General features: G+C 35.4%; 1 protein-coding gene across 1 annotated transcript; it reads left to right on the top strand.

Moving 5' to 3' along the window:
* On the top strand, positions 1-24,198 carry LOC133203923 (uncharacterized). Its single transcript, XM_061339722.1, has 15 exons — positions 1-153; positions 345-417; positions 1,196-1,297; positions 2,093-2,312; positions 2,434-2,703; positions 4,461-4,621; positions 4,765-4,967; positions 7,474-7,650; positions 12,264-12,450; positions 12,776-12,924; positions 14,114-17,544; positions 20,733-20,930; positions 22,531-22,715; positions 23,041-23,276; positions 23,971-24,198. The coding sequence occupies exons 1-15, from the start codon at positions 1-3 to the stop codon at positions 24,196-24,198; spliced, it is 5,973 nt and encodes a 1,990-aa protein (XP_061195706.1).
* The last annotated feature ends 1,518 nt before the right edge of the window (positions 24,199-25,716 follow it).

The raw sequence follows: 25,716 nt of genomic DNA, 5'->3' as shown, positions 1-25,716 counted from the left end.
ATGTTTGGCATATCTGCTTTGGAGGGAACATTCTCGTCGGTGATGTGGTTTTTCCAGAAGATGCCAATGAGCTGTCTTAGACAGCGCATATGGGAAGCATTTATCCTTAGCTTGACAGGAGTTAGATTGCAGGATTTACTACCATATCGGAGGGTAATCAGAACACAGGCTTTGTACACTTTCTTCTCTGTGTTGGTTGTCAGCTAAGTGTTGTCTTAAACACTCTTTTTAAATGAAGTCATTGCAGTTGCGTTTTTGTCTATCCACGTGTTTATTTCAACAACAATATATTGCTTACTCGAGATGGTTGAGCCAAGATAGACAAAATTTTTAACAACCTCCAGTGTGTGGCTACCAGCAGTGATTTGGAGAGTGATGCTAACATTCTGACTCATAATGTTGGTCTTTGGGCTGATGGTTAGTCCAAACTCAGAACAAGCATCGGCGAAGCGGGTAATAAGCAGTGTTTCCCTAGTGTGTGCATATAAGCCTGCATCGTCTGTATGTAGCATTTCCCTGATGAGGACTCGGTGCATCTTTCATTTGTTTATGCTCTGAGTCGGGCCAGATTGAAGAGATTCCCATCACTCCTAGTTTGGAGAAAAAAATGACATCTTCCGACTTCTTGAAAGCATATTGCAGCAGCAATGAGTAAAAGATGCCGAAGAGTGTTGGTGCCAGAACGAGTCTTTGTTATCACCATTATTAATTGGGAGGGGTTATGAGCTTGATCCATTATATTGCATATTGCCAGTAATGTGAATGGACATGATCATTCTCAAGTGCATTGGAGGACAACCGATCCTATGTGGGAGGATGAAAATAGCGGTTCTGCTGAACAGGTGGAATGTTCTGGTTAGGTTAACAAAAGCAAGGAATAAGAGTCGTCTCTGTTTCTCACATTTTTTCCATAGCTGTCTGAGGGAGAACAACATGTTTTGTTGACCTTGCAGCCCTTACTCCGCATTGTGACTCGATACATTCGATCTGCAAGTCGCTGACACCTGTTGAAAACTACACCTGTGAAGGCTTTCCCCATCCATGCTGAGAATGGAGTTGCAGTCACTCCCGTCGCCCTTGTTTTTGTAAAATATGACTATAGTGGCATCTCGCATGTTCTGTGGTATTGCACTTTGCTCCAATCTTTGGAGCAAAAAGTCATTTTGATTGTGAAACTGGGAGCTCTCCCTTCTAGTTCCCTCTGTCGGATCTTTTCCGGATGGCCGAGAGGGGGATTCTGACGTCTGGGTTACCCAGGATCTCAGTAATATTCTGCTCAGGCATAAGCCCTTAAAAGGTAATTTTAGTGCCGCTATGCCAACGACAGAACCAACAAGGGAGACAGCAGTTACGATTGATAAGCCTTCCACGTATTGGCGTATGCTTAGGCACTACGTGTTGTCTCTGACGTTGGGAGGGACCATGGTTGGCCATCTGGAATGTCAGAACAATGTGCCCTGTCCTTTCGGACGATCTACAGCAAGTTGACGATGCAAGGCAAACCGCAATCAAAGACCGCGAACTGTCGAACATTAGCAGTGCCTTCTTCCAGGGTTGTGTTCAACATCGTAGCAGTTAACCTAGCAGCTAGGTAGTAGATATCTACGTATCTCTATGAAAGGGACAGCTAGCCTAGCCGCCAAGTGTTAGATTTCGGATAAACATATATCAGTAAAAACTTAATTTTGGAACAAAGAGAGTTTATTTCAAGCGAAAATGTATATGATTCGCTAAGATGTAGAAGCAATAACACTTCTTTTTTAAATCCTGTGTGCTGCGAAGTTGTAACTAAGGAGGCCATCTTAGATTTGATACTTAGCAAATTTGTGCTATCTCTCCCTACGTAGCAGCTAGGCTAGCTTAACGTTCAAGATCGTAGCATTACGTAGAGGCTACGTAGCCGCTACGTTCTTGAACGCACCCTAGGAGACACGACTCCCCTCAGATAAACTGAACAAGAAGAATTACACGTTCTTGTGGCAAGGATTCGAAGCTGCATGTCGAAGTCAGGTTTCATGGGATTGATTTTCTTTCGACTCTTGGCCTCCTCTGGTCTTGTAAACATATTCTGTCCCTACATTATACTCTACAGCTGAGTCAAACGATGTATTCGACGAGAAACTTGTGTCTAAGTCTAAAGAGATCCATTCAAAGGAAGAAATATGCATGCTTGGGGACTTTAATGCTCGGATGAATTCAGAACACAGTTCTTGGCCACGTTGCTTTGGATACTCTGATATTGGCAAGTTCAATGAGAACGAACAGCGACTATTTGAACTATGCTCCCAACACGACCTTCGTATTACCAAAACGTTCGTCCCAACCAAACCACATTAAAGACTATCCTGCAGACACCCCATTTGCACCAACTGGACGTTGTTATCACTAGCAGACCATTCCTCAGCAATATGCTTGTCACACGCAATATCACAGCCCAAGGTTTGATACTGACCACTCCGTATTCAGCAGCAAAGTACGCATACAACCCAAACGTATTGACCGATCCAAACAAAAAGGCCGTCCTCGTATCACCACTGCTGGAATGTCTATGCCAGATTTAAAGGAGCGTTTCACAAAAGCATTGGACGAGGCCCTTATGAATTGCCCGAGAGTCAATGCAACAGTCACCTGGGATTACATCAATGCCGTATACATGACTGCTTCAAAAACCTATTGGATGAGAACGAGAAAGAATGAGTACTTGTAAGATGTAGGGATACAGGAATTGGGGCTTACAATAATTGCCAAACGCACTGTCCTCCTGAAATATGATGACTACAGAGTAACACGGAGCAAGTACAACGAGTCGCTCGAAAGTGTGCCAATGACTATTGGGTAAACCTACTGTTGAATCATCATTCTTCGTGGGGTACCGATGTTCATAGATTTCGTGGGTACGTTTGCTCATGAATTTACATCCCCACGAACGTTTATTTTGTAAACATATTCATTCATTGAATCTACCTTATAAACTAGTATCCGCCGAAATTACGTCGCACGAACAAGTATAATTTAATTGTCCACGAACATTGACTCCCACAAATCAAAATGATCCCACAGTATATCTTGACATCGAAATCTCTGCGGACTGCAGTCTTATGTACCAGGGGATGGAGAAAACTTTTGGTTTTAGTGCCATCAAAATTGCTCCTTAAATCCACGTCAGGCAATATTATTATCGACCGTGCCAAACAGAAGAAAATAAAGGCAGAACATTACTTAGAATTATATCCCAGAGAAAGCATTGCCACAGACACAGCCATTGAGGACACTAGTATCTTACTAATCAGAGGAGGAGCTTGATACAATTATAGGAGCTTGATACACCATCCTCTATCGAATAGTTCAAAAAGGCTGATAACATCCTATCCAATGGTAAAGCACTGGGAGAATGATGGAATTCATCAGAGATAATTAATTCAATTAAATTTAATTAAAGGGGCTGGGACACAAATTTGAAGCTCATATTTTCTTTTAAAAAAATTTCTAAATTATATCATGACTAACATGTTGCTAGAGCAAATTATATCATGACTTACATGTTGCTAGAGCATTTCACATTAAAATAAAATAAAATCGTGTTTAGAAACTTCCTTTATCTGGAAATCATTAAAACTACGAATTCTGAGACGCGTTTGATTAACACATATTCTTGCACTTTCACAAAGTAACGTTTTCCATAATACTTAATTAAAGCATAAATTTTGTTGTGTATCAATGAAAAATATGAACACTATAATCCAGAAAGTTCAGAGTAGAAATGCGAGAAAAGCAAAACAAATACCATTATTGTCAGTCCGTGCTCAATGATGTGAGCAGACTAACCAAATTGAACACACCCGGTAAAACATGAAGACTAACAGTAACAGAGCCCGTGCCCGGTTTACAAACACAGGTGTGTGACGTGATATTATGAAGAATCTCGTTGTCATTGAATTCTTAGAATATTCATGCAAGTTCAAATCATTTAACTGAAGTTATTTTTATTTAAAAAATAGACATTTAAAATTGTAAACAAGGTAGCTGTGTCCACGCCCCTTTAAATGGTAAAATAATATGTAATAAGTACACTATTATGTTTTTAAATTTCAAGAAATTTAGAAACGTGGTTAAAAACCTTTAACAAAAAGTACATGTAGTTGTATCCGGAAATTCATATTAGCGTTATGATGCAACCACAGAAAATGAAAACGCAAAAATTAATTTGCTACATTCAGGGGTCAACTCGCAAAAATTTACAACTGCAGAAATACCCGTTATGCGATAGTTTCCATTTTACCTATTTGAAAGTCATTAATGCCAATAAACATAAACTGTACAATTCAAAAATAGTTTTCTAGTTAAAAAGTGATTAAAGATTTTTTAGTGCCAATATAAGAAGCATTAGATAAATTTCTGGTAATGTCTAAAAAAAAAAAATTAGTTGAGTATCACCTAGTTAATCAGTCTGATAAATGAAGGATTTTAAACTATTTCATAATCATAGATGATAGAAAACAGGATCAAAATCATTCCAAGGAGAAAGAGGCCATATTTGACAAGATGCTTCAAGGGAAGATTGATAATCTTCCTCATCTTCCAAGATCAGTTGTCAGAATATTTATCAGCTCAACGTTTTCAGGTGAGAAAAAAAATTAATGTATAAATTTATATTCATATGTATTCTTAAAAAAGATAAAAATTGTGTTTTAAAAAATCTATAACTCATGCACTTTCATTGTTTTTTGTTTTTGTTTTTTTTATCTCATATCCTGTGATCTTTAGACATGAGGGCAGAGAGGAACATCCTATCCCATGAGGTTTTTCCAAAGCTAAAACAGCTATGTTTGTCCAAGGATCTAGATTTTCAGGTGGTGGACATGAGGTGGGGTGTTACAGAAGATTGCCAGAATGACCACAGTGTGGATAAAATCTGTCTTCAGGAAGTAGCGAATTGCCAAAAGTTGTCACTAGGACCTAACTTTGTGGTATATGTTCATACATCATATTTTTCTTAAGTTCCTGCATCATATACATGTGCCACCTATGGCTTAATGACCCTTTCTGGTACAGGGACAGTACTCTTTCAACTGAGAATTTTAAACTGCTTAAACTTGGGAATTGTTTGATTACAAATTATGTTTTACTGTACAACAAAGACAGTTAGAATATCGGCTTATCCTCTGTCGAGATTGTATAGTTGTTAGTTACTTTGAGTCAGATAAGGTGAAAACACATTTAAACACTTTGACTTGTTTATCTAGACTGCCTATTCAAACATAGCATTGCATTGTAACGTTATCATAGCGTTATACTTATGATGACGTCATAATAGGAGTATTACTTAATGTCACTTGCACTTTAACGTTACAAATAGGAAGATTTTCATCAACATCTTCTATGAACATCTTAATGTGGATCTAAAATTCAAGATAGTCGATTAAAAAATGCTGAAGGCCAAACGTGATCGGTTAACCGGTTACTCTGTCGGAACAATGGTAATATTTAAGCATTGAATTCTTATTTTTGGATACCGCGCGGTATTCAAATTGTCGGCACAGCCAGGTATGTTATAGGACCGACGACATCCAGAAATAAGAATTCAATGCTTATATTTACATTCTCTAATTTTCTCTCTTCATAATTGTTTATTTTGTTAATCTTTATGATGAATTTATTGCCTTTCAGAACTGGTGTGCTTAATAGACGAAAGAGTCGTTTGTGACGTTAGAAAGTCAAATAACTCAAATGAACATTGCGAGAAAAAAAGACCAATTAATTTTAAACGCACAGTTGTATTTTACGTAAATTCAACAGGGTAGTTAATTTTTTAAAAATTAAATTGAGTCAAAACAATATACATTTTGGTGTTCCTAGATATTGAAAATGCATATAGTTCCTATGTGTATTCTACCGCGCGGTGACAAGGTTTCGCGTGTGTTATAGAGATATGAACGTCGTAGGTTTCTGATGGATTTCATAAAGAAAATTACACTGAATGTAAATATTGCTTATATTAACATTCTCTAATTTTCTCTCTTCATAATTGTTCATTTTGTTAATCTTTATTATGAATTTAGCTCCTTTCAGAACTAGTGTGCTTATTAGACGTAAGAGCCGTTTGTGACGTTGGAGTGTTAAATAACGCAAATAAACATTTTGCAAAACATGGATTTCATAAAGAAAATTACACTGAATGTAAATATTAATTGGTTAGGAAATTTTATCTGTAATAAATTGGAAAAAAAAAATTAAAATATGCTTAAAATTGATAACGAATTCACATATCTATACAATTATTGCTTTCTGGATTGAGATTTGGGTTGAATAGTCAGTTTATGAAGTGTTAAAACATGTTTAAATATCCGGTCGTTACAAAGCCAGTCCTATATTTCGTTAATGATATAAACTGTAAAGTGAATTTAATGGGTACATGTGTATCTACCCATCTATCATTCAGTTATCTATCAAATTATATCATTAAGCAAACTGTAAATTAAATTAAGGGATAGTACACATTAAGTTCTGATAAAAGTGAAAATCAGCATGACCTGTGTGACATATGGTCTGAAAAATATAATTAATGTCACAGATATCTCAGGGATATTCATGTTTTTATTTAACTTTTCACTTTGCCTATTGAAATTAAAATTATAAATATATAGTGTCCTGATGAAGCATAAACAAACTACCGGTATTACTCTCGTCTTTTTCAGTCGTCCTATGTAAATGAATAAAGCTTTCCTGAAAAGAATTTGTCAAAAAAATGTGTGTTTTGATTAATCGCTCTTAACCAGTTGACTGGTTGCCAATTCTATATTCGATTGCCATTCCTAATTTAAAAAATACTAAAAATTCATTCTGCTTGTCATAATATTTACTTTACTTTTATTTTATTTATTTATTTTTTTTTTTTTTTTTGGAAAAAATAGTCAATCTTCAATTGGGACAAGGTCTTTTTACCGGACTTGCATGCAAGGGTTCTCTCGGTATTAAGCCATTGGTGCACAATAAAATTCATTTGTACGTATCAACACTCATGTTACACAGAAAGAATAAGGTAGGATATAGAACTCATTTTGCCTCAAAACTTTGGTTACATGAAATTTGCCAAATTATGCAAAGTTTGATCACATAATATAAGAATAAATTAGCAATAAAATGCAAAATCAATTAATGATGAAATCTAATACGAAATATAGATGTTTCACCGTGTAGTTTATTCTCTAGCGCACTGGTATCCACTCGAGTTGTTACCGCGTATCAAGTCTACGTCAGGGAGTTAAATTTTGTCCTTCCCGTATTTCTTGAGCTAAAAAATAAAATTTCTGTATAATTCAAACAGGAATTGCTCGTGTGAGATCAGTTGAAAGTATGTAGTTTCTAATTAACTTGGTTTTACAAAATGATCCTGTCAAGTTAAATAAAAAGAAATTGATGCATTCAAATTAATTTATGTAATCTATGTTTAATCATTTATTAATTCCTAATTAGGCCATCATGGGTGACAGATATGGCTTCCGCCCAATTCCTACAGAAATCAGTGAGGAGGTTTTTCAGACTCTGAGAGAAGCAGTCCAGAAGAATGATGTAAAACTCAACGCTGTCAAACTTCTCGAGACATGGTACAAATTAGATGAGAACTGCTTGCCACCTATGTACATACTTCAGGTATCCACAGCTTCCAGCTTTGGCACTATGTAATATACAAATGTAGCCCTTTTATGAGGTCGATCCATAGTTATCTCGACTTCAAAGAAAAGCATATCGACTAAGCACGAGGTGCAAGAACAATATGCTTTTCTGTTAAGTAGATGTATCTTCTGTGAAGTAGATATATCTATGAATTGATCTATTGAAAGTGCTTCACTTGTTATATTAGTTTCTACAAAGGCTTCATTCGTTACATTATTTTTTAAAGGAAGATTGAAAAAATGTAAAGAAAAATCTATTGAACAGTGAGGGATCTTTTTTTTTTTTTTGCTTGTCAGCACCTACTGCGATACGGGACCTCAGTTTTTACGGTCTCATCCGAAGGACCATCGTCGCAAGCCACGGGTTTGTGTCCATTCTATTTCCACAAACCCGTGGCTGTCTCCTACAAATTTCTCTCGTTCTCATGAATATTAATAACATACATTCAACCAATGGAATAACATCTGACGCTTCAAGTCAGAACCAATGAAAATGATCAGTCTATATTGTATTTGGATGTAACCATAACCACGAGCTGTACATCAACTTCGGTTCGAATTTCCTTTCTTAACGAGTAACGCTATTCAGCGTTCTCACACAACGTGTACATTCGAAACCCTGTATTTTAATGTAAAACCTTGTAAGTATTTTAGAATATACGTTACTCACCTCTGTTCTTCATGATCTATCGTATTTTTTTCAATAAATCTACCACGCATAGCAAACATGATTTCATTATGGGCGCCGCCATTTAAGCATACCAAAAATTGCTATAGAGTGATTTCATTGGTCAAGGTAAATCTGGCGTCACTTGATAAATATTCAATGATTCAGTCGCGAGAACGAGAGAAGGATGAATCGTTTAAACGTCCAAATCTGGCCCCCCGATAATTTACAAAAAAATAAATTAAAGATTTTCTACATATTTTTGCCTCAATCTTTCCATCAAACATTGTAGTTAATTAATTTCAATTTCAATTTTTACTTCCTTGCACTGTAATTAGGTATTTATGTGATTAATATAGCAGGGGTATGTTGTTTACATCGATTTCTCAAAGACTTTAGGCCACACCCCCGTTTTGCAAGCCCATTTTTCATATGAGCGCATGGATGTTTCAAGTTGTCGTAAATACGGTCAATGTAAAGAGTTATACTAGTCATTTACATTCATGAAAAAATTGAAACAGTCTTGCGCTCATTTGTTATTTTCCAAAAAGGTGCAAAAATCACGGGTGCTTGTCTCCATAGTAAAGGCACAATGTTTACAAATTTCAACCTGTCTTTGACCTCATGAATAACAAAGCACTGAACACGTGACTCAAATCTATTCACTTCCACGATTTGAGCACACCTATGCGACATTGTGTCTAGTGTCTGCGAGCTATCGATGGTCAAATCATTCTTCAAATGGGTAATTAAAATTCTGGGAGGGAGTTTGTTAAAATCAAAAAGTACAGGAGAGGATTTCGACAATTAATGAATTCCTAAATGAGGAAGATCATATTAACTTGTCTGGCATGAATAAACAGGATTTTTTGAAACAACGCAATTTGGACTGTACAAAGTACACCGACACGGATGTTTCTTTATCCACCATGATAAACTGACGTTTAATTGACGTTTAAATTTTCACTTTCTTAGCTATGTATTTCTTATACACTGAGTGTAGTTTTATATCATAATTCAACCGCCTACGTGTATTTGTTGTAGCACTCGGATTTTGCAAAATTATATATACATGTATGTATGAAAAATTTCTAATTATGTAATAAGCTTAAATGGATTAATTATCTCTTCTTTTTTTTTAAAAAAAAAGAAAAAAAAAAGGTTTCTTAAAAGTATGAAAAATAGTGTGTCCTTCGTTATACGCTCTGTTTCCAAATTCCATTGTGTATTTAATGTATAAATAATTTAACAAATTTCTAGTAAATCATTTCAAATACGAATCGTACGTTAAGCAGAAAAAAATTTAAGTTAATCCAGACAAATTATAAAATGTATGCTTATATTTTGTCGGTCTCTAGCATGAAAAAAGGCTTTTTGAGTGTCAGTTAATCATAAAACTTAGTACACCTCGAACACACGCTAATGAATTCATACTAATCGCACGCTTGATAGACGCTCTGCCTTCTCATTCAAATAACACAATGACCTACATAACAGTTATGGCGAAACCGGGATTTTACAGTGAAGTATACGATTTTATTTAATCGATATAATGTATATATTGAAAGTCTCTTTCCCCAAAAAATCTTTTATGAGTATCTAAACAGACTATGCTTGAAGACTTCAGCTATAATATAACAATGTTCTGATTTGAAAAGGTAAAATTCTGCATTTAAAGTTGCATAATGAGTCAAAACCATGTGTTTCTTTTGAGAAAATTTTATCACAAAACAAAAGATTTCTGTGAAATATGAATGTAGCGAAGTTTTGACAACTCAACTGCACTGTAATGCAAGAAAAAAACTGCATAATATAAGTGCCGGAAAAACAAATGTTGTATCTATTGCTTTGTTTTTATCGTCAATGTCACAATGTCAAGGTCATGCGTCCATTATTTTTAGCGTGAAACTTGTAAACAACATTGAATTGGGGCAAGAAGAAGTAAGGAATAAGTTATGATAATCTTTTTTGAAGATTGTATCAGAATTCTCAGTCATCCGACATTTATATCTATGGAATTGAAACCATGGTAAATTCTTCAACTTTTCAGCGCATGCGTACAATAAAAAGGAAGAAGTGAAGCAATATTTTTGTGATGGGTTATACAAAGATTTTTTTTTACTTTTATTTTTCTCCATTAAATTAGATTTTTTAGGTTCTGAAACCTGTAATTTTCTGAAACCTAATATCTTCAAGAACTGAACAAAATTTGCATGTGTCATGCAAAAAATTCTACTGTTGTCAATTTTCCCGTTTGTCCGTCACTGTGTCACTTTAAAAAGGGGCGAGAAAGCAGTGTTATGAAGATTCATTCTTTGGTAGGAGGCAGCCACGGGTTTGTGGAAATAGAATGGACACAAAACCCGTGGCTTGCGACGATGCCAAAGGACCGGTTTCCTTGTCATACAGTGGATTCGAATCTGCGACGTAAGGATCAGCTCCTACTCTGTAACTCTTAAACAAATGCTCTAACCACTGCGCCACTCGGGCGACCTGCAATGCAAATTTGTTGTGCCAATGCGTTGCGCGGGAAATTGAAAAATAATTAGATATTTTTAGGTCTTTGTTTTTATACTGAATTTGAATATGGAATGTTCCGTCTACCTGATCAATACATAGAGCTCTCGGCGGGTATGATCGGTCAACAGGGGATGTTTACTCCTCCTGGGCACCTGACCCCTCCTCTGGAATTTCCAGGGGTCCGTGTTTTATGCCATATTCCTCAAATTTCTTCCATGGCGTATATATATATATATATATATAGAAATTTGAGGAATATGATACATATAATTTGGATGCGGGGCCGGATATGACTCCAAACATATCTTGTCTTTATGACCAATGATTCAGGAGTTAGCATTTGGAGTCGGGGGTTACATGTAGCATGCTGAAGAATAAATCAAACAACGCGCACGTGCGCGATTGATAGAACCACCGACGAGCTAACAATCTCGCAAAATCCCTTTCTTCCAGTTTTTGACGAATTTGACGATGATTGCCTTCTGTTTTAATTTCAGTGATAGTTAAGTGGAATCGTGGCGATTGTGAATAACCCTGTCTTGATATTAAATCGTTAATTGTAGATGTCCCCGTCGCGTTACCTTGGCTGATCCTCCGATTCCTCTCAGACGGACAGGGCCTTCTATGGTAGAAACATTCATAACATACTATACAGAAACCTTCATTGTCTTTGATTACCAAAGCAATAGTCAACCTCTCTTCTGTGATCACTCACAGCCGTTTTATGATTGCAAGAAATTCAACTGTAAAGAGCGAGACACGATGTGTATACCTCAAAAGTATCAAATGATAGGACTTGATATGTTGACGAACTCGTTATCATCATGCTGCACGTGTTTTTGGCTGTTTATTACTTTTCCTATGTGAAATCATATACACGGCACCGCGTTTGGTGCACAGTGACCAAGTTAAACTGATGACCACGTTTCATAATTTTCGGCCAAAAAGTTAATTAACTTAAATAATGTTACCCTGCGTTTTCCCCTTCAGTATACATTTAATAAATTGATGATGTTTTCACAGTAGTTCATCTACATGGTAGGGCGTTCGCTTCGTGATCGGGAGGCCCGGGTCCGATTCTCGTTCGCCTCGCCGCTTCAAACCAAAGACGTAAACATAGGTGGTGACTTCCTTCGCCAAGCGCCTGGTACTAAAAGTGAAAGTCACAGGTCTTTCGGATGAGACCTTAAAAACCGAGGCCCCGTGACACGGCAGGTTGGCACGATAAAGAACCCTCATTGCTCAATAAACCTGAGTGCCGACTATAGGTCTAAATTTGAAGCCCTTCACCGGTACATGGGGACGTCTCTCTATCAGTGAAAAATTGTCGAATGAGACGTAAAACAATATACAATCAATCAATCATCAAATACATGTATTTAGAACTTTAAAATTGTTTTCAGCCAGTCAGATCCCAGTTTCCATTCTTTGGGGACTACTCACCGGGATGTGATGAATCTCGAGCTCAACATACTCAAGAGTGGGAGAAAACATTTGCAGATTTGAGGGATATTCTCAAAAGTGCTGCATTGTCTTCACATCAAGCAAACAAACTAACAGACAAACAATTGCATGAATTCTACATGTCAGGTATATAATAATTAGATTTGTAGATAAATTATTAGAAAGTTTTCTTCATAAACTCAAATTTTAATTTTTGCTCTTTCTTCGATAATATATTCTCTAGCCATAAAGATGGGAGGTAATTATAATTTTAACATGTATAAGTACTTGTTGAAAAAGAATGACATTGTTAATCTTGTAACATATTTGCCAGTGAAAAACATATCAATCCACGTTTTTTTTCAACTCAAACATTGGATAGATTACTAGTGTAAGATTTTATAAGATTTTTAATGAAATACTTTTAAATGCTTTTAAAATGAAAGTAAAATAATCAATTTTTAATTTATAGTGACGGAGAAAGAGATTGAAAATGGAATTTTAGATGCAAAATCTCCAGGCCAAAGTGTTGTTGTGTTCCATCGAGAAATCCAGTGTTTTACGAACTACGAAGACAGAATGACAAAACGACACATTGACACCACTGTAGAGAATGGAAAGGTAACTGAATCTTGCGTTCGTCTTACACAAGGAATAACGAAACACTTTCCCCGAGTCTTAAAAAATAAGATTATATACCTTCATCAATTTAATTAAAGGAAGAAAATTATATGCAAAAACATACTTTGGTCTTAGTCATAAGTTCTTTCAGAAAAGGGCCAAAGGATCCACATGCGATTTTTTAAGAGAAGGAATTAAAGCTAAGGGGTGCGAATTTTTTGCTAAAATAATTGAAACATTTCTGATAACAACTTTGACATTTTATATTTTTATGGATGAAAAATAAGTTACAAAAAGCATCAAGATGACTCGGCATTAAAGTAACTCTTGAATCACGGTCAAAATACCAAAAATAGTAGGTAACTGAAAATTGAAAATTTATACATCCTTGTTAAATTTAAAAATTCACAAAAATTCTATCAAATTTGGGGATGTAAATTCATTACTATAGTAATCCATGTCTATCTATATATTTTTTATTCACCGATTTTTTCTTGTTGGGAGAGAGAGTGAGAGAGAAATCCATAAATAATTGACCCTAAAGAATTCTGATGATTTTGACTAATGTGAAACAAAAGAAAATTGATATTTAAAGATATAAACTATTCAGGATAATTTGTCCAAAACAAATAAAAAGTGGAGTTTTTAAAAAGCTGTTCCGCAATTTTAAATGTGTTAAAAACATAGCCGTCGGAAGCAAATTGAAAGTGTGTGTGTGGGGGGGGGGGGGCTAATTGAAAGTGGGGGGAGTGCTAATGCAACAAAAAAACGTTTGGGGACTAAGCCCCAATTGTCAATGCATATATTATATCTATCTTTGCAAAAAAGTTAGCCTCCCCTAGCCCCCCCCCCCTCGTTCCGCCGCCTATGAAAAATGATAATCGTAGCTAATTTTGCTTATCCTCATGAATATTTTGTGTTAGGAAGTAATAGAAAGGTACTTATATTAGTAAGAATTAATGCCAGCAGATTCGGATTTATAGATGTCAATCATAGTGGATCAATCCACACCCTGTTGTAAGAAAAATATGTTTCAAACATAATTTTGCTTTAATGTTTGTATTTGTTTTAGTGTGACGTCTTGGAATTTTTTGTATGATGTAAGTATAGACGTAAAAGAAAATAAAACCACCATGAATCACTTCATAGATCTTTACTTTCAATAACTCCTATTTTAATATACTTTTAGGCTGTTCCTGACCAAGAAATCAAGTATCTTCAGGGAAAATTGGAGGAAAAAGTAAAGCAAAGGATTGAATCAAAGTATTTCCATGATTTCACTGTGCGGTGGCTTCCAACTGGCATTGACCCAAAAGCATCCGAAGAACATAAACAATACCTCGACAATTTCTGTGAGTACTTTTATAATGATTTAAAAAGCCAGATAGAAGCTGCTGATAATGAGAGAGATTTCCGTCCTAATCGCAAAGCTGGGTATTACAGTGATTTCAATGAGGTGCTTCATCATTTGCATTTTTGTGACACCAAATGCCAGACATTCTGTGGACAGGAAAACATCATGGACAGTGTTAAAAAGTACATTTTGGATGGTGCAGTGAGAAAGCCTTTTGTCATCTATGCTCCCTCTGGAAATGGAAAGACATCTGTAATGGCCATGATCATGCAGAGTCTGCCTGAGTGGTTCAAGAATAAACCGCACGTTGGAATTATCCGCTTCTTAGGCACTTCTGCTCTGACTCTGAATATTTATGATGTGCTGCTTAGTGTGTGTGGACAGCTTGCTGATGTTGCACAGCAGATCATGGAACCTGTAGGATACAAAAGTATGAAGAATATCCAAGAATACATGCCAAGGTTTTGGCGAAAGATCGCAAATTTTCTGAAAAAGCCAATTGTTATTCTTCTGGATTCTCTTGATCAGTTGTCACCTTTACACCATGCTTATGGACTACAATGGTTGCCGACTACACTGCCACAGAACATTAAGCTTGTGGTATCCACTCTTCCCAAGGAACATGGGATACTTGATAACTTGAGAGCTTTGCTGCCAGATGAGAAGTGTTATGTGGAGATTCCAGAGCTTCCCTTGGAAACTGGGATTGCCATTATTAACAAATATCTGTCAAAGCAAAACAAAAAAATAACAGAGAGTCAAGAAAAGGTTTTGATAAACACCTTTAAAAAATGTCCTGGACCTTTGTTCCTTAAACTTATTCTGGATGAGGCACTCAAATGGAGGTCTTTTACTTCGCCTCATCTAGTAGAACTAGAGAAGACAGTCCAAGGAGCCATTAATAAACTCTTTGACAATCTTGAGATTAAATTTGGAAAGGTCATAACAAGCCACGCTCTAGGTTACATCACCATAGCAAGAGACGGTATCTCTGAGAATGAGCTGGAGGATGTGTTGTCATGTGATGATGAAGCTTTAGATGATGTTTATCGTTACCACAACCCACCAGTAGAGGGCATTGTTAGAATACCCCCTGTTCTGGCTGCTAGGATAAGATATGACATTAAGGACTACATCGTAGAGAGAATATCTTCCGACAAGTATACTATGAACTGGTACCACAGACAATTTATTGAAACAGCCAAAAAAAGGTATGCTTCAGGATCACTTGGGGAAAAGCTAAACCGAAATTTGGTAGAAATTTTCATGAATGAAGATGGAGTTAAAAGAGACATCACTCTTTCCAGGAGAAAGTTGACAGTCCCGAATGCAGACAGACAAATAACTCCACAACCACTTACGTGCAAAAACAAACGAATGTTGCAATGTCTTCCGTACCACATCACCCATGCTGGAAAAGCCCTGTCTGAAGTGTTAGCTAAAGAAAACTGTTTTTGTAATTTCAAATTCCTGAGCAGTAAATTATTTTCTAGCGGTGTTGATGTAATAGTGGATGATTTGTTTGAATACCTGGAAAACAAAAAAGATGAAGAAATCAAGAAACTCAGAAATTTTTTCTGCTTGACCAAGAGTGAGGTATCAAATTCGAGCAGACTTGCAAGCAATATACTTTCTTATATTAATTCTGATGTTAATGAATCTTGTCTTAAGAAGTTGAAAGAGCAAGCAACCAGGTACTTAGAAAATCCTGACAACCCTGGATTGATACCAGTTTATCCTGGACTGGCACCTAAGAAAGATCTTTCTTCATCTTTTGTGCATTCATACGATGGAATAGAGGAAGTAATAAGCCGCAGTGAAAGCTCACTTTTGGTGAAAACTTACAGGAGAGGAAATGCAAAGGTACAAGATTTCCCACATAAAATGTTCCACATTGGCACCCAAATCCTCCAGCAAGTAAATATTCCAGACATCAAACAGACAAAGCATTATCCAATCCTAGACAAAGCAGGGGAAAATGTCATCTATACCTCACACGATTCCATCACTCTGTTTCACCTTGTTAGTGGGAACCGTGTCACCAAAATCTTTAGAGATATTACCAATGATTCATCTAAAAACCAGATGGTTTCCAAGGTGATGAGCACAGACACTCGTCATGTAGCTGTTTTGTTAGATGACGGAGACGTTTTATTACTGGAGAGTGACAGTCTGATGCTGGTTGATAGATGGACTTTGAAAGAAGAAGTGGGGGATGTTATGGGAATTCTATGTACAAAAAGTGACAATCTACGGATGCTTGTGGCTGTTAATTCAGAGTCTGGTGGTTCTAAAAAAAGTGAGCTTCGGCTGTATAAAGCTGGAGAAATGGAACCAAAACATTATCTTTTTAATTATCCGTTGTGTAATGGTTTTCTTGGACTGTCCAACAAGGATTCCTACTTTACTGCTGTTGCAAAAGATGGAATCTCATCAAAGATTTTGACTGTTGATATAATCCATGCAAAAGAAATGTCTAAAATAGATATTGAAGAGAGCATAGAACAGATAGAATTTTCAAAATCTAATGCTTTTGCTTATGTCTTAATGAGCACAGGTAAAGTGTCTGCTGTTGATTTACAAAAGAGTGAGGTCTTATTCCACGTGGGGACTGAAAAACCAGTCACAATCTTTGCAATTAGAGATACATGCTCTTCCGTGCTCCTTGGTGATAATGAAGGGATTGTCACACTGTACAGTTCCAAGACAGGAGTGAAATGTGGAAGTTTCCAAGCATATACAGGGGCTGTAGAGAAAATGTATGTGTTTGAAGATTATTTGATTACTCAGGGTCGAAATGAAATGAAGGTATGGTCTTTGACTGAACTGCTGGAGGACATCACAGAGTCAATGAAGAAAAATATGGAGCTTTTGGCTCTGAATACAGTGTGCAGTTTTGATATACATCCAAATGGAATGGAGCTAGTGACAGTTTCAAGAGATCACATGCTACGGGTTTGGTTATTGAATGATGCAAAATTTATAAAGGAGTTTGACATTGGTATGGAAGCTCAAAAGGTAGTCATCTGTGCAGATGACAAATGTTGTCTTCTGGACAACAAAGGGGAACTGAAAGTTGTCAGTTTAAACAAAACCCATGATGTAGCTATAGATTTGCCAAGTCACGTTATTGATTTTACTGTTGGAAAAGATGGCGTTACTGTTTATACAATTGGACAAAAAGAAAAAGCCTTGATTGTCACTGTTTTGGAGCTAGAACAGGGAAATACCAAAGATTCTTTTACTCTTGATGGCTGTTTTGAGAAGTAAGTATATAGATTGATTGTATGTTGTTTAACGTCTCATTCGAGAATTTTTTTCGTTCACAAAAAGGCGTCACCTGCTTTAGTTGAAGTGCCACAAAGGAGATGGCCGAACAAGGCGTGCAAAATGCCTTTAGCTTCAAATTTATGAAATTCATGTTGAGTTTGTGAATTTTGAATTTAGAATAATGTTCTTGTCATTGAAAAGTATAAAATTATGACAAACAAAACTTTTCTGAGGAAATTATATTCAGCAAAAATCATTCTATGATTTAAAAATAAAAATGCTATATTCCTTGGGGTTCGAACCCAAGCAATAAATATCCTGAGTATTAATTTCCCTTTTGAAACTAACATGCTTACCACTACGCTATACCGCTCATAACAAATACATGTTTAAAACGTGTTTGCGATCTAACCCTTAACTAAATAGACTTCAAATATGTCTTGGAAAGTTGCGGTGTCATACCGGTGTATTTTTTTAAAATGTACAGTTAGTCTTTGTTCCATGTTTTGTTAAATGTATATGTTTGAATATAATCTTTCAAAATAAGTGGAGCTCATATGGAAAAATTGTTTTCGTAGAAAGAATTTATCTTTTTTGTTGTATGTATGCTATTTCACAGACAAATAATTTCAATCTTTGTGATATTGTTGCAATTTATGGAGATTTTACATAAAGTATACATTAATGTTAAATAAAATACCACAAAAAAAAAATTTTTTTTACTGCCTTATTTGTCGCACAATAGGCATTTTGCTCTCCTTGTCCGCCCATCTTCTTTGACCTATGCATGGCGCTTACGATCACTATGCTACCGCGTCCAGTAAGCTTTTTTAGTCAGTTCAAACCGGTCACAGTAGCCTAGTGGTGGGGCACTCGCTTCATGATCGGGAGCCTCGGGTTCGATTCTCGTTCGCCGCGCCGTGTCAAACCTAAGACGTAAACATAGGTCGTGACTGTTCCTTCGCCAATTCAAGCGCCTGGTACTAGAAGTGAAAGTCACGGGTCTTTCGGATGAGACCTTAAAAACCGAGGTCCCATGTCACGGTAGGCGTTGGCATGATAAAGAACCCTCACTGCTCAATGAAAATTAATGAAAGCAAAAGTGTTCACTGTTTTTTATCATTGATACTTAATGGAATTTATGTCAATGAATGTCATTGACTGGAAATTTGGTTGCCTTGGTTGAGCAGTTCTCTTTCACATTTTTTTTAAAAGACTTATATGATGCCTTTTCATGTATTTCTTAATTTGCATTTGCTAAATGTCATTAGAAAATCTGACATTGTTATTTACATAAAATATCTAAATGAAATGTATGTCGACGGGTAGTGATTTATTAATGCTTCAGCTTTTTCGAAGGATTGTTTCCAGAATCACTTCACAAAAGACGAGAGCTTTTCCAAGCACCTTCTTTAGTGTTGTTACTTACACCAATTCTTTACTCTCGACATCTTCTTGCAAAGGTACTCCCTTTTGGATGAATTTCCAATCCATGGTTATTCCTTTTTCAGTAATGCGATTTTTAAAGCTGTTTTAAAAGTACTTCACTATTATGAATCGGATACTAGTATGTCCTGTTCCTTTGCAAAGACGAATTTATTAGTTGATAAATCCTTCACTAACTTCAAGTCCTGTACTAGGACTTAAGGCCTTTGAACAGTAAGGGATCTTTTTCGTGCCAGAATCTATTGCGACATGGGACCTCGGCATATACTGTCTCATCCGAAGGACCGGTGTCCACGTCCCGCAGTGAAAATCGAACCCGCGACGTAAGGATCAACTCCTTATCCCGCGACTCTAGAGCAAACACCTTAAAATCCTTAAAAAGATACATTATCGGGTCCACTAACTGCTCTATCAAGCCCCTATCATTACTCCTCACAAAAATATTTACTGCTGTTAAGGAAAAGCTTCAGACGTACTGTGCTACAGCATATTCGAGAAGTTGTGTTAATCAAATGTGGATTCTTAAAAACTCCAAAGAACTTTTAGAAAATTTAAAATCACCATTTTTTTTCAAAAAGTAATAACATCAAAATGTGCCTTTTCTACAATTTATACAACTCTACAATTTATACCGTTCCTCGCGATAAATTAAAAGCTTTTTGGTATCATAGACAACTGCTTCTTCAATAAAAATGTACCTTAGAAATTTTCTTATTTTGTGACTTGTCATCTGCAAAATTACTTTGTTAAAAAACACTGATTCTATACCTAAGTACTCTGGGATTGATATTAAAAGATGCTGGATTTCCTCATTAACAACAACTATGTTATCTTTGGAGACTAGGTCTTCCAACAATCTGTTGGAATACAGATTATTCTGTCTACCTGATCACGGCGGGTGTTACTAGTTGACAGGGGAGTCTTACTCCTCCTGGGCACCTGATCCCACTTCTGCAATTTTCAGGGGTCCAGCCCTGTTCACAGATTTGTATTGTTTGTAGGTTGTTTTTTCTTAAATCGAACTCTGTTCGTTATCTTCGCCTTTTTAATTACAATCATGGATCATTTGTCACGTACCATGCGTAGTATAACAACAAAAAACATTACTTTATCAGCTGATAAAAATTGATGATCAACCGATTCTAACGACCACTAATTGGTCGCCCGCATGGCGCAGTGGTTAGAGCGTTCGCTCGAGAGTCTCGGAATAAGGAGTTGATCCTTACGTCGCGGTTTCAATCCCACTGTGGGACGTGGAGACCGGTCCTTCAGATGAGACAGTATAAACCGAGGTCCCGTGTCGCAGTAGGTACTGGCACGAAAAAAATCCCTCACTGCTCAATGGCCCTGAGTGCCAAGTATAGGTCAAAATTTGTAGCTCTCCACCGGCAAGTGGTGGCGTCTCCATATTAGTGAATATTCTCGAGAGGGACGTTAAACAATAAACAAACAACAAACGACCACTAATTTCTGTTCAATAATCACAACATAGTCAACAAATGATTTTTATTTTTGAAAATTCCTACATTTTATCTGAACACCAGCTTATTTGTCAAGAAACTCTAGTGCGCTTCATAAGTATGTCGACGTGAAACATCATAGTTCATGTACACATGAACTGAATACATTTCTGAAGTAAAAAAGCTGGAACATTTTTAGTCTTCTGTACTTCGGTACATCTAACAAACATTGTGATGTCATGATATTATGAAATAATAGTTAATTGTGTATATTTTAGTATGATTTACAAAGGTCCTCTGAAGTTTGAAACTCTTCATTTGTGTCTGAGTGCCAGTGAAAGATACCTGTGTGTACGCAGCAAGATTCTCCCATCTGAGTACAAAGCAATTGAAGCATCTTGGAAGAAGAAGGGTGTTCAACTTGACCAGGTTAACCTCTATAAGTTTATGGCTGTGGATTTGAAGCATGCATTTTCGTAAGGTTTCATTATATTTTTTAAAAAAGTAAAACTTATTCCGTTTTGATTACACTTAAGGTTATAAGGCTGAATGTCACAAAATTTCGACAAATTAAAGACATTGTCTTAAATGAATCATCCTAACATATATGTTGATATTATTGTGATATTTTTAAAAAAAATCAAAGTAAAGAATGTACTCTATATAGGGAGCTCAATATTTCAAACATTTAAAGTTTGATATTCGTATCAAAAGGGAAAAATTTATGAAAATTATAGAGAAGTTTTGACAAACTCAACGGAACTGTAAAGCAAGAAAGACTGCAAAATATGAGTGGCGGAAAAACAAAGGTACCGTATCGTTGTTAGCGTCCTTGTCTAGTTCACGCGATTTTTATTTGTAGCGTAAAACTTGTAAACAACATTGAAATGGAGCATTCAAAGGTGAAGAACACGTTCTGATAATCTTTTTTGAAGACTGTTTCAAAGTCCTAAGTCTACCGACATTCATTTCTTGGGACTTGAGACCATGGTAACTTGTTCAACTTTTCTGCGCAATGAGGAGGAAGAAGTGAAGCAATATTTTTGTCTTGGGCAGACAAAATTTTTTTTTCTCCATAAAATGGAATTTTTATATTAAATTTTTTATGTTACGAAATCTGTAGTCGCCCGCGTGGCGCAGTGTTTAGAGCGTCTGCTAGTCACGATTAAGGAGTTGATCCTTACGTTGCGGGTTCGAATCCCACTGCGGGACGTGGAGACCGGTCCTTCTGATGAGACCGTATAAACGAGGTCCCGTGTCGCAGTAGGTGCTGGCACGAAAAAGATCCCTCACTGTTCAATGGCACTGAGTGCCGAGTATAGGTCAAAATTTGTAGCCCTCCACCGGCAAGTGGTGGCGTCTCCATATGCGTGAAAAAATTCTCGAGAGGGACGTTAAACGACAAACAAACGAACGAAATCTGTAATTTTCTAAAACCTAATACGTTCAAGAATTGAACAAAATGTGCGTGTGTCGTACAAAAATTTTCTTGTCAATCCCCCCCCCCTTTTTGCGTCACTGTGTCGCATTAAAGAAAAACAATGAACAGAACACGTGTCTTTTTATATACAGAAATATATTAAGTTTTTTTAAGAATGCAAATTTCAGCGATTTTTGATTTTTATTTTAATGAGTGTATTTAGAGGGACATAGGAAAACACACAATACACAAAATACACCATCCTGAAACCAAGTGCCTATGTCTCTAACCTGTTCTAGAGTCCAAAGCTCAGCGTAATCTAATGATTGTGGATCGGTATAACTGGTTCAAAATGAAAACTGAAAAAAAAAACTGTTACAAATAATTTAAACATGTATGGTAATCCTTTTTATCCATTTTTCTACAAAATTTCATATGAGAAGGAAAACTTATTTAGTGTTAATATATTCAGGGGATGTATTTTTTTAATATGACTTCTGAGAAGTAGAACAGAATCGTGTGCTTTGTGCATATTAGCCTAGAGTTCAATTTTCAATCTTCGTAACATTCGAGTAAAATGTTCTCATTATATGTTTTAAAATATTTTAAAACATTTAAAAAAAGCAAAAAATTATTTTTAAAATGTTTTGTTCTAGTTGGATGACAACGGATTTTGTAAATGGTGAGCCACATCTTAAAACTCTTCATTACGAGGCGCTAAATACCTGCATCGCTGACTTTACTAACGTACCAACTCTTGGGGAAGAAATATGTGCCAATGTGGAAAACGAAATGATTATAACCACTATGAGATCTGTCGTTTTCTGGAATATTTCCAAAGGTAAATGAGGTTAAATTTTAGTTGGAAGTCTGAAAACATTATTGCGAAATGTTTAAACAATATTGTTGAATCATCATAGTCTTTCTTTGTTACAAATATTTTTTTTTAAATTATTAAAATAACATTTTAATTCAGTTTTCTCGAAATTAACGCTGATATATCAGGTATAGTTATAAAGATTTTATCCTATTTATTACCCTTAAGAAAGATTTATATGACTGATATGATATATCAAAATAAAATATTAAACAGAAAAAAAAAACTTAAATGATTTTTTTTTATTTGTTTTTTTTTTTTCTGACCTGAAATTTTTTTTATAATATAGTTGATTCAGGTACGTGTAATCAAAGGACTTGCAAGAACAAGAAATATTTCATGATGTACAGGCCGTCTTGGTTCAACAACCCTGAAGATTGTAAAGGAACCACAAAAGCGATGGTTCGGAGCAAAGATGGCAAGTTCCTGGCATTGGGTTCGGAAGATGGCTACTTGTGTATCTACAGCATAGACTCAGGGTATCCCATTGGAGAGAAACTACCGTCCACTAAACACTCTGCCTCAGTTAGTATATTACAGCACTACTATCAAAGTATGCTTTAAAGTGGGTTATTTTGACAGAATGTTAATTTTGGCAGAAGATTCAAGACAGCATAAATAAATAAATTAAATAAATAATAATGATTGCAGAATTTGAAAACCAAAGTTATATACGTTCAACAAAAGTTTAAACACTGTGTTATTTGATTGAAATACCTTTTCATTCTAGTTAAGTAATATCAGCAAAATTTATCACCCAGCGGAATACTCCAGATATATAAAGTACATATCAATCTGTAGAGATGGTTAGGTATATACTATACCTTTACATTGGCATTTTCTTGTATATGTATACATACAACATGAGTATATGAAGTGTCAGGGGATGATCCATTTTGATTCGTTATAAGCGTAATTTGTTATATCCAATAAGTTCACAATATATATATATATATATATATATATATATATATATATATATATATATATATATATATATATTTTTTAAAACAACCATCCCTGGAATGAAAATCACTTTGCTGTAAGCATGCATGTATTCATATTAAGCATGTTCTCTGTAACCGTGTTTTATTGTACAAACACCACAGCACTTGAGCGAAGAATGCATTAACTTTACAAAAAAGACACTTAAACAGTATTTATAAACTTAGCTGTTTGAGTATAACTTGGTATATTTTGATCTTACCTGCTTTCCTAGGTGATAAAGGTTGCATTCTCCCCGGACTGTCAGTGGGTAGCATCTGCCTGTCAGAACAACACTATCAAGCTCTGGGACGTCTCCTCGGGTAAGGAGGTCTTCAGTACACGGGTAGATGCTGAAGTCCAACAGATGAACTTCTCCGCCAAATCCCAGTATCTGGTAGTCCTTACTGGGACAAACTTTACACGGGTGCTGATCTACAGATTACATACAGGAAAGAAATAAACACATCAGGACCAGGCTTGTACACCTTTTCTTCCTGTTTGAAAAAAAAAAAAACAATATAAGGAAATCATCATTGTTTACCCAGCACAATGATAACAACTCTATTGCATATACTATTCTGGAGGTGTTGAGGACATGATCAGTACTGTAGGATGATGTTTTAATTAGAGTTGTCTCTCCTAAGATTTCTGAACAGCAGACTTTTGTATCTTGTTAAAAAATGGCCATCAGTTTTTTCAGGTGTTGTTTGATTTTCTTTTGAAAAGGTAGGCCTACACAATTCATAAGCAATTTTTTTTTTGTAAGTTTGAATTAATGATTTTGATCCTTGACACCCCACCCCCGTTCTAATATTTCTGGATCCGCCACTGATCTCGAATCTATATAAAGCGTTTTTACATTTGCTTATAATTGCATAAATTGTTTGTCAATTTTGTTTTATTTTCTTTTAAAATTATCTAGCTTTTTTTTTATTATTATTTTACATTAAAAGAGTTATGCCCCTTATGCCAATCAACGCAGCTAGAGTATCAAGCAATACTTTAGTCTGGTATATATGTTATATATATATATATATATATATATATATATATATATATATATATATATATATATAGATGGATGGGTGGGGTTTTTTTTTTTGTTGTTTTTTTTTAGGACATTTTTCCCATGGTGTTTTTGTTTCTATGAATTTATACTTTATGAATACCGTTTTTCATTATGTACTTACGCTGTGATTTTTCTTTCTCTCTTATTGATATAATATTTAGGTATATATAATCAAACATAGCATTTATCCCTTAATTGAGGGATCAAACTTAGAACATGTAATAGATATCTATATATTTAGTTTATTTAAAAAAAAAACATGTGATACTGTCAGTTTTATAATTAGGGTGTGTACACAATGGCAGGACCATTGGAAATATATTAAAAATAGAATGATAAAATAACATGAACATAGTAAACTGTACGAGCTGTACGAGCTTTATCCTAAATTCAGAAAGTTCATAGGATTATACTTTTTGTATAATAAGATTGATTATGTCAATAATTTTATAAAATTAATTTGAACATCGCTGACTTTAATTTAATGCATGATCTAATTTCTTCTACTTTTTTTGTTCTTCGAGACATGTACATGTTAGTTAAGAATCAAATTAATTAAGCTTTCTGTTCTTTTTAAATGATTTCATTTCAATCTCTTTAATTATAATTATTTCTATTGATTTGAAAATATTGTGTTTTATATATATGTGGGTTCAAACAAAAGTTCTTACAACTTAAAAAAGTTCCATCTCATTTGATTTGTCAGAAAAAAAAATGCTGGAATTTGTAAAATACCAAATCAATGAAATTTTGCGCAATAGAAAAAATATTATGATGATACTTTGAAAAGTACAAACATATCACCCCCATCCCACCCCAAAATCAAACAAACAAACAAATAAAACACGATAAGAGCAAAAACAATGAAAATATTAGAATTCTTGACTTGTGGTTAAAAACAGGTCTAGC

This window comes from Saccostrea echinata, unplaced genomic scaffold (assembly GCF_033153115.1).
Source record: "Saccostrea echinata isolate AGI-Se365-2 ecotype Australia unplaced genomic scaffold, CSIRO_AGI_Sech_v1 ptg000002l, whole genome shotgun sequence".
In the NCBI taxonomy this organism is placed as follows: Eukaryota; Metazoa; Mollusca; class Bivalvia; order Ostreida; family Ostreidae; genus Saccostrea; species Saccostrea echinata.
The sequence above is the reverse complement of the archived record's forward strand: the minus strand, read 5'-3'. Positions and strand labels throughout refer to the sequence as shown.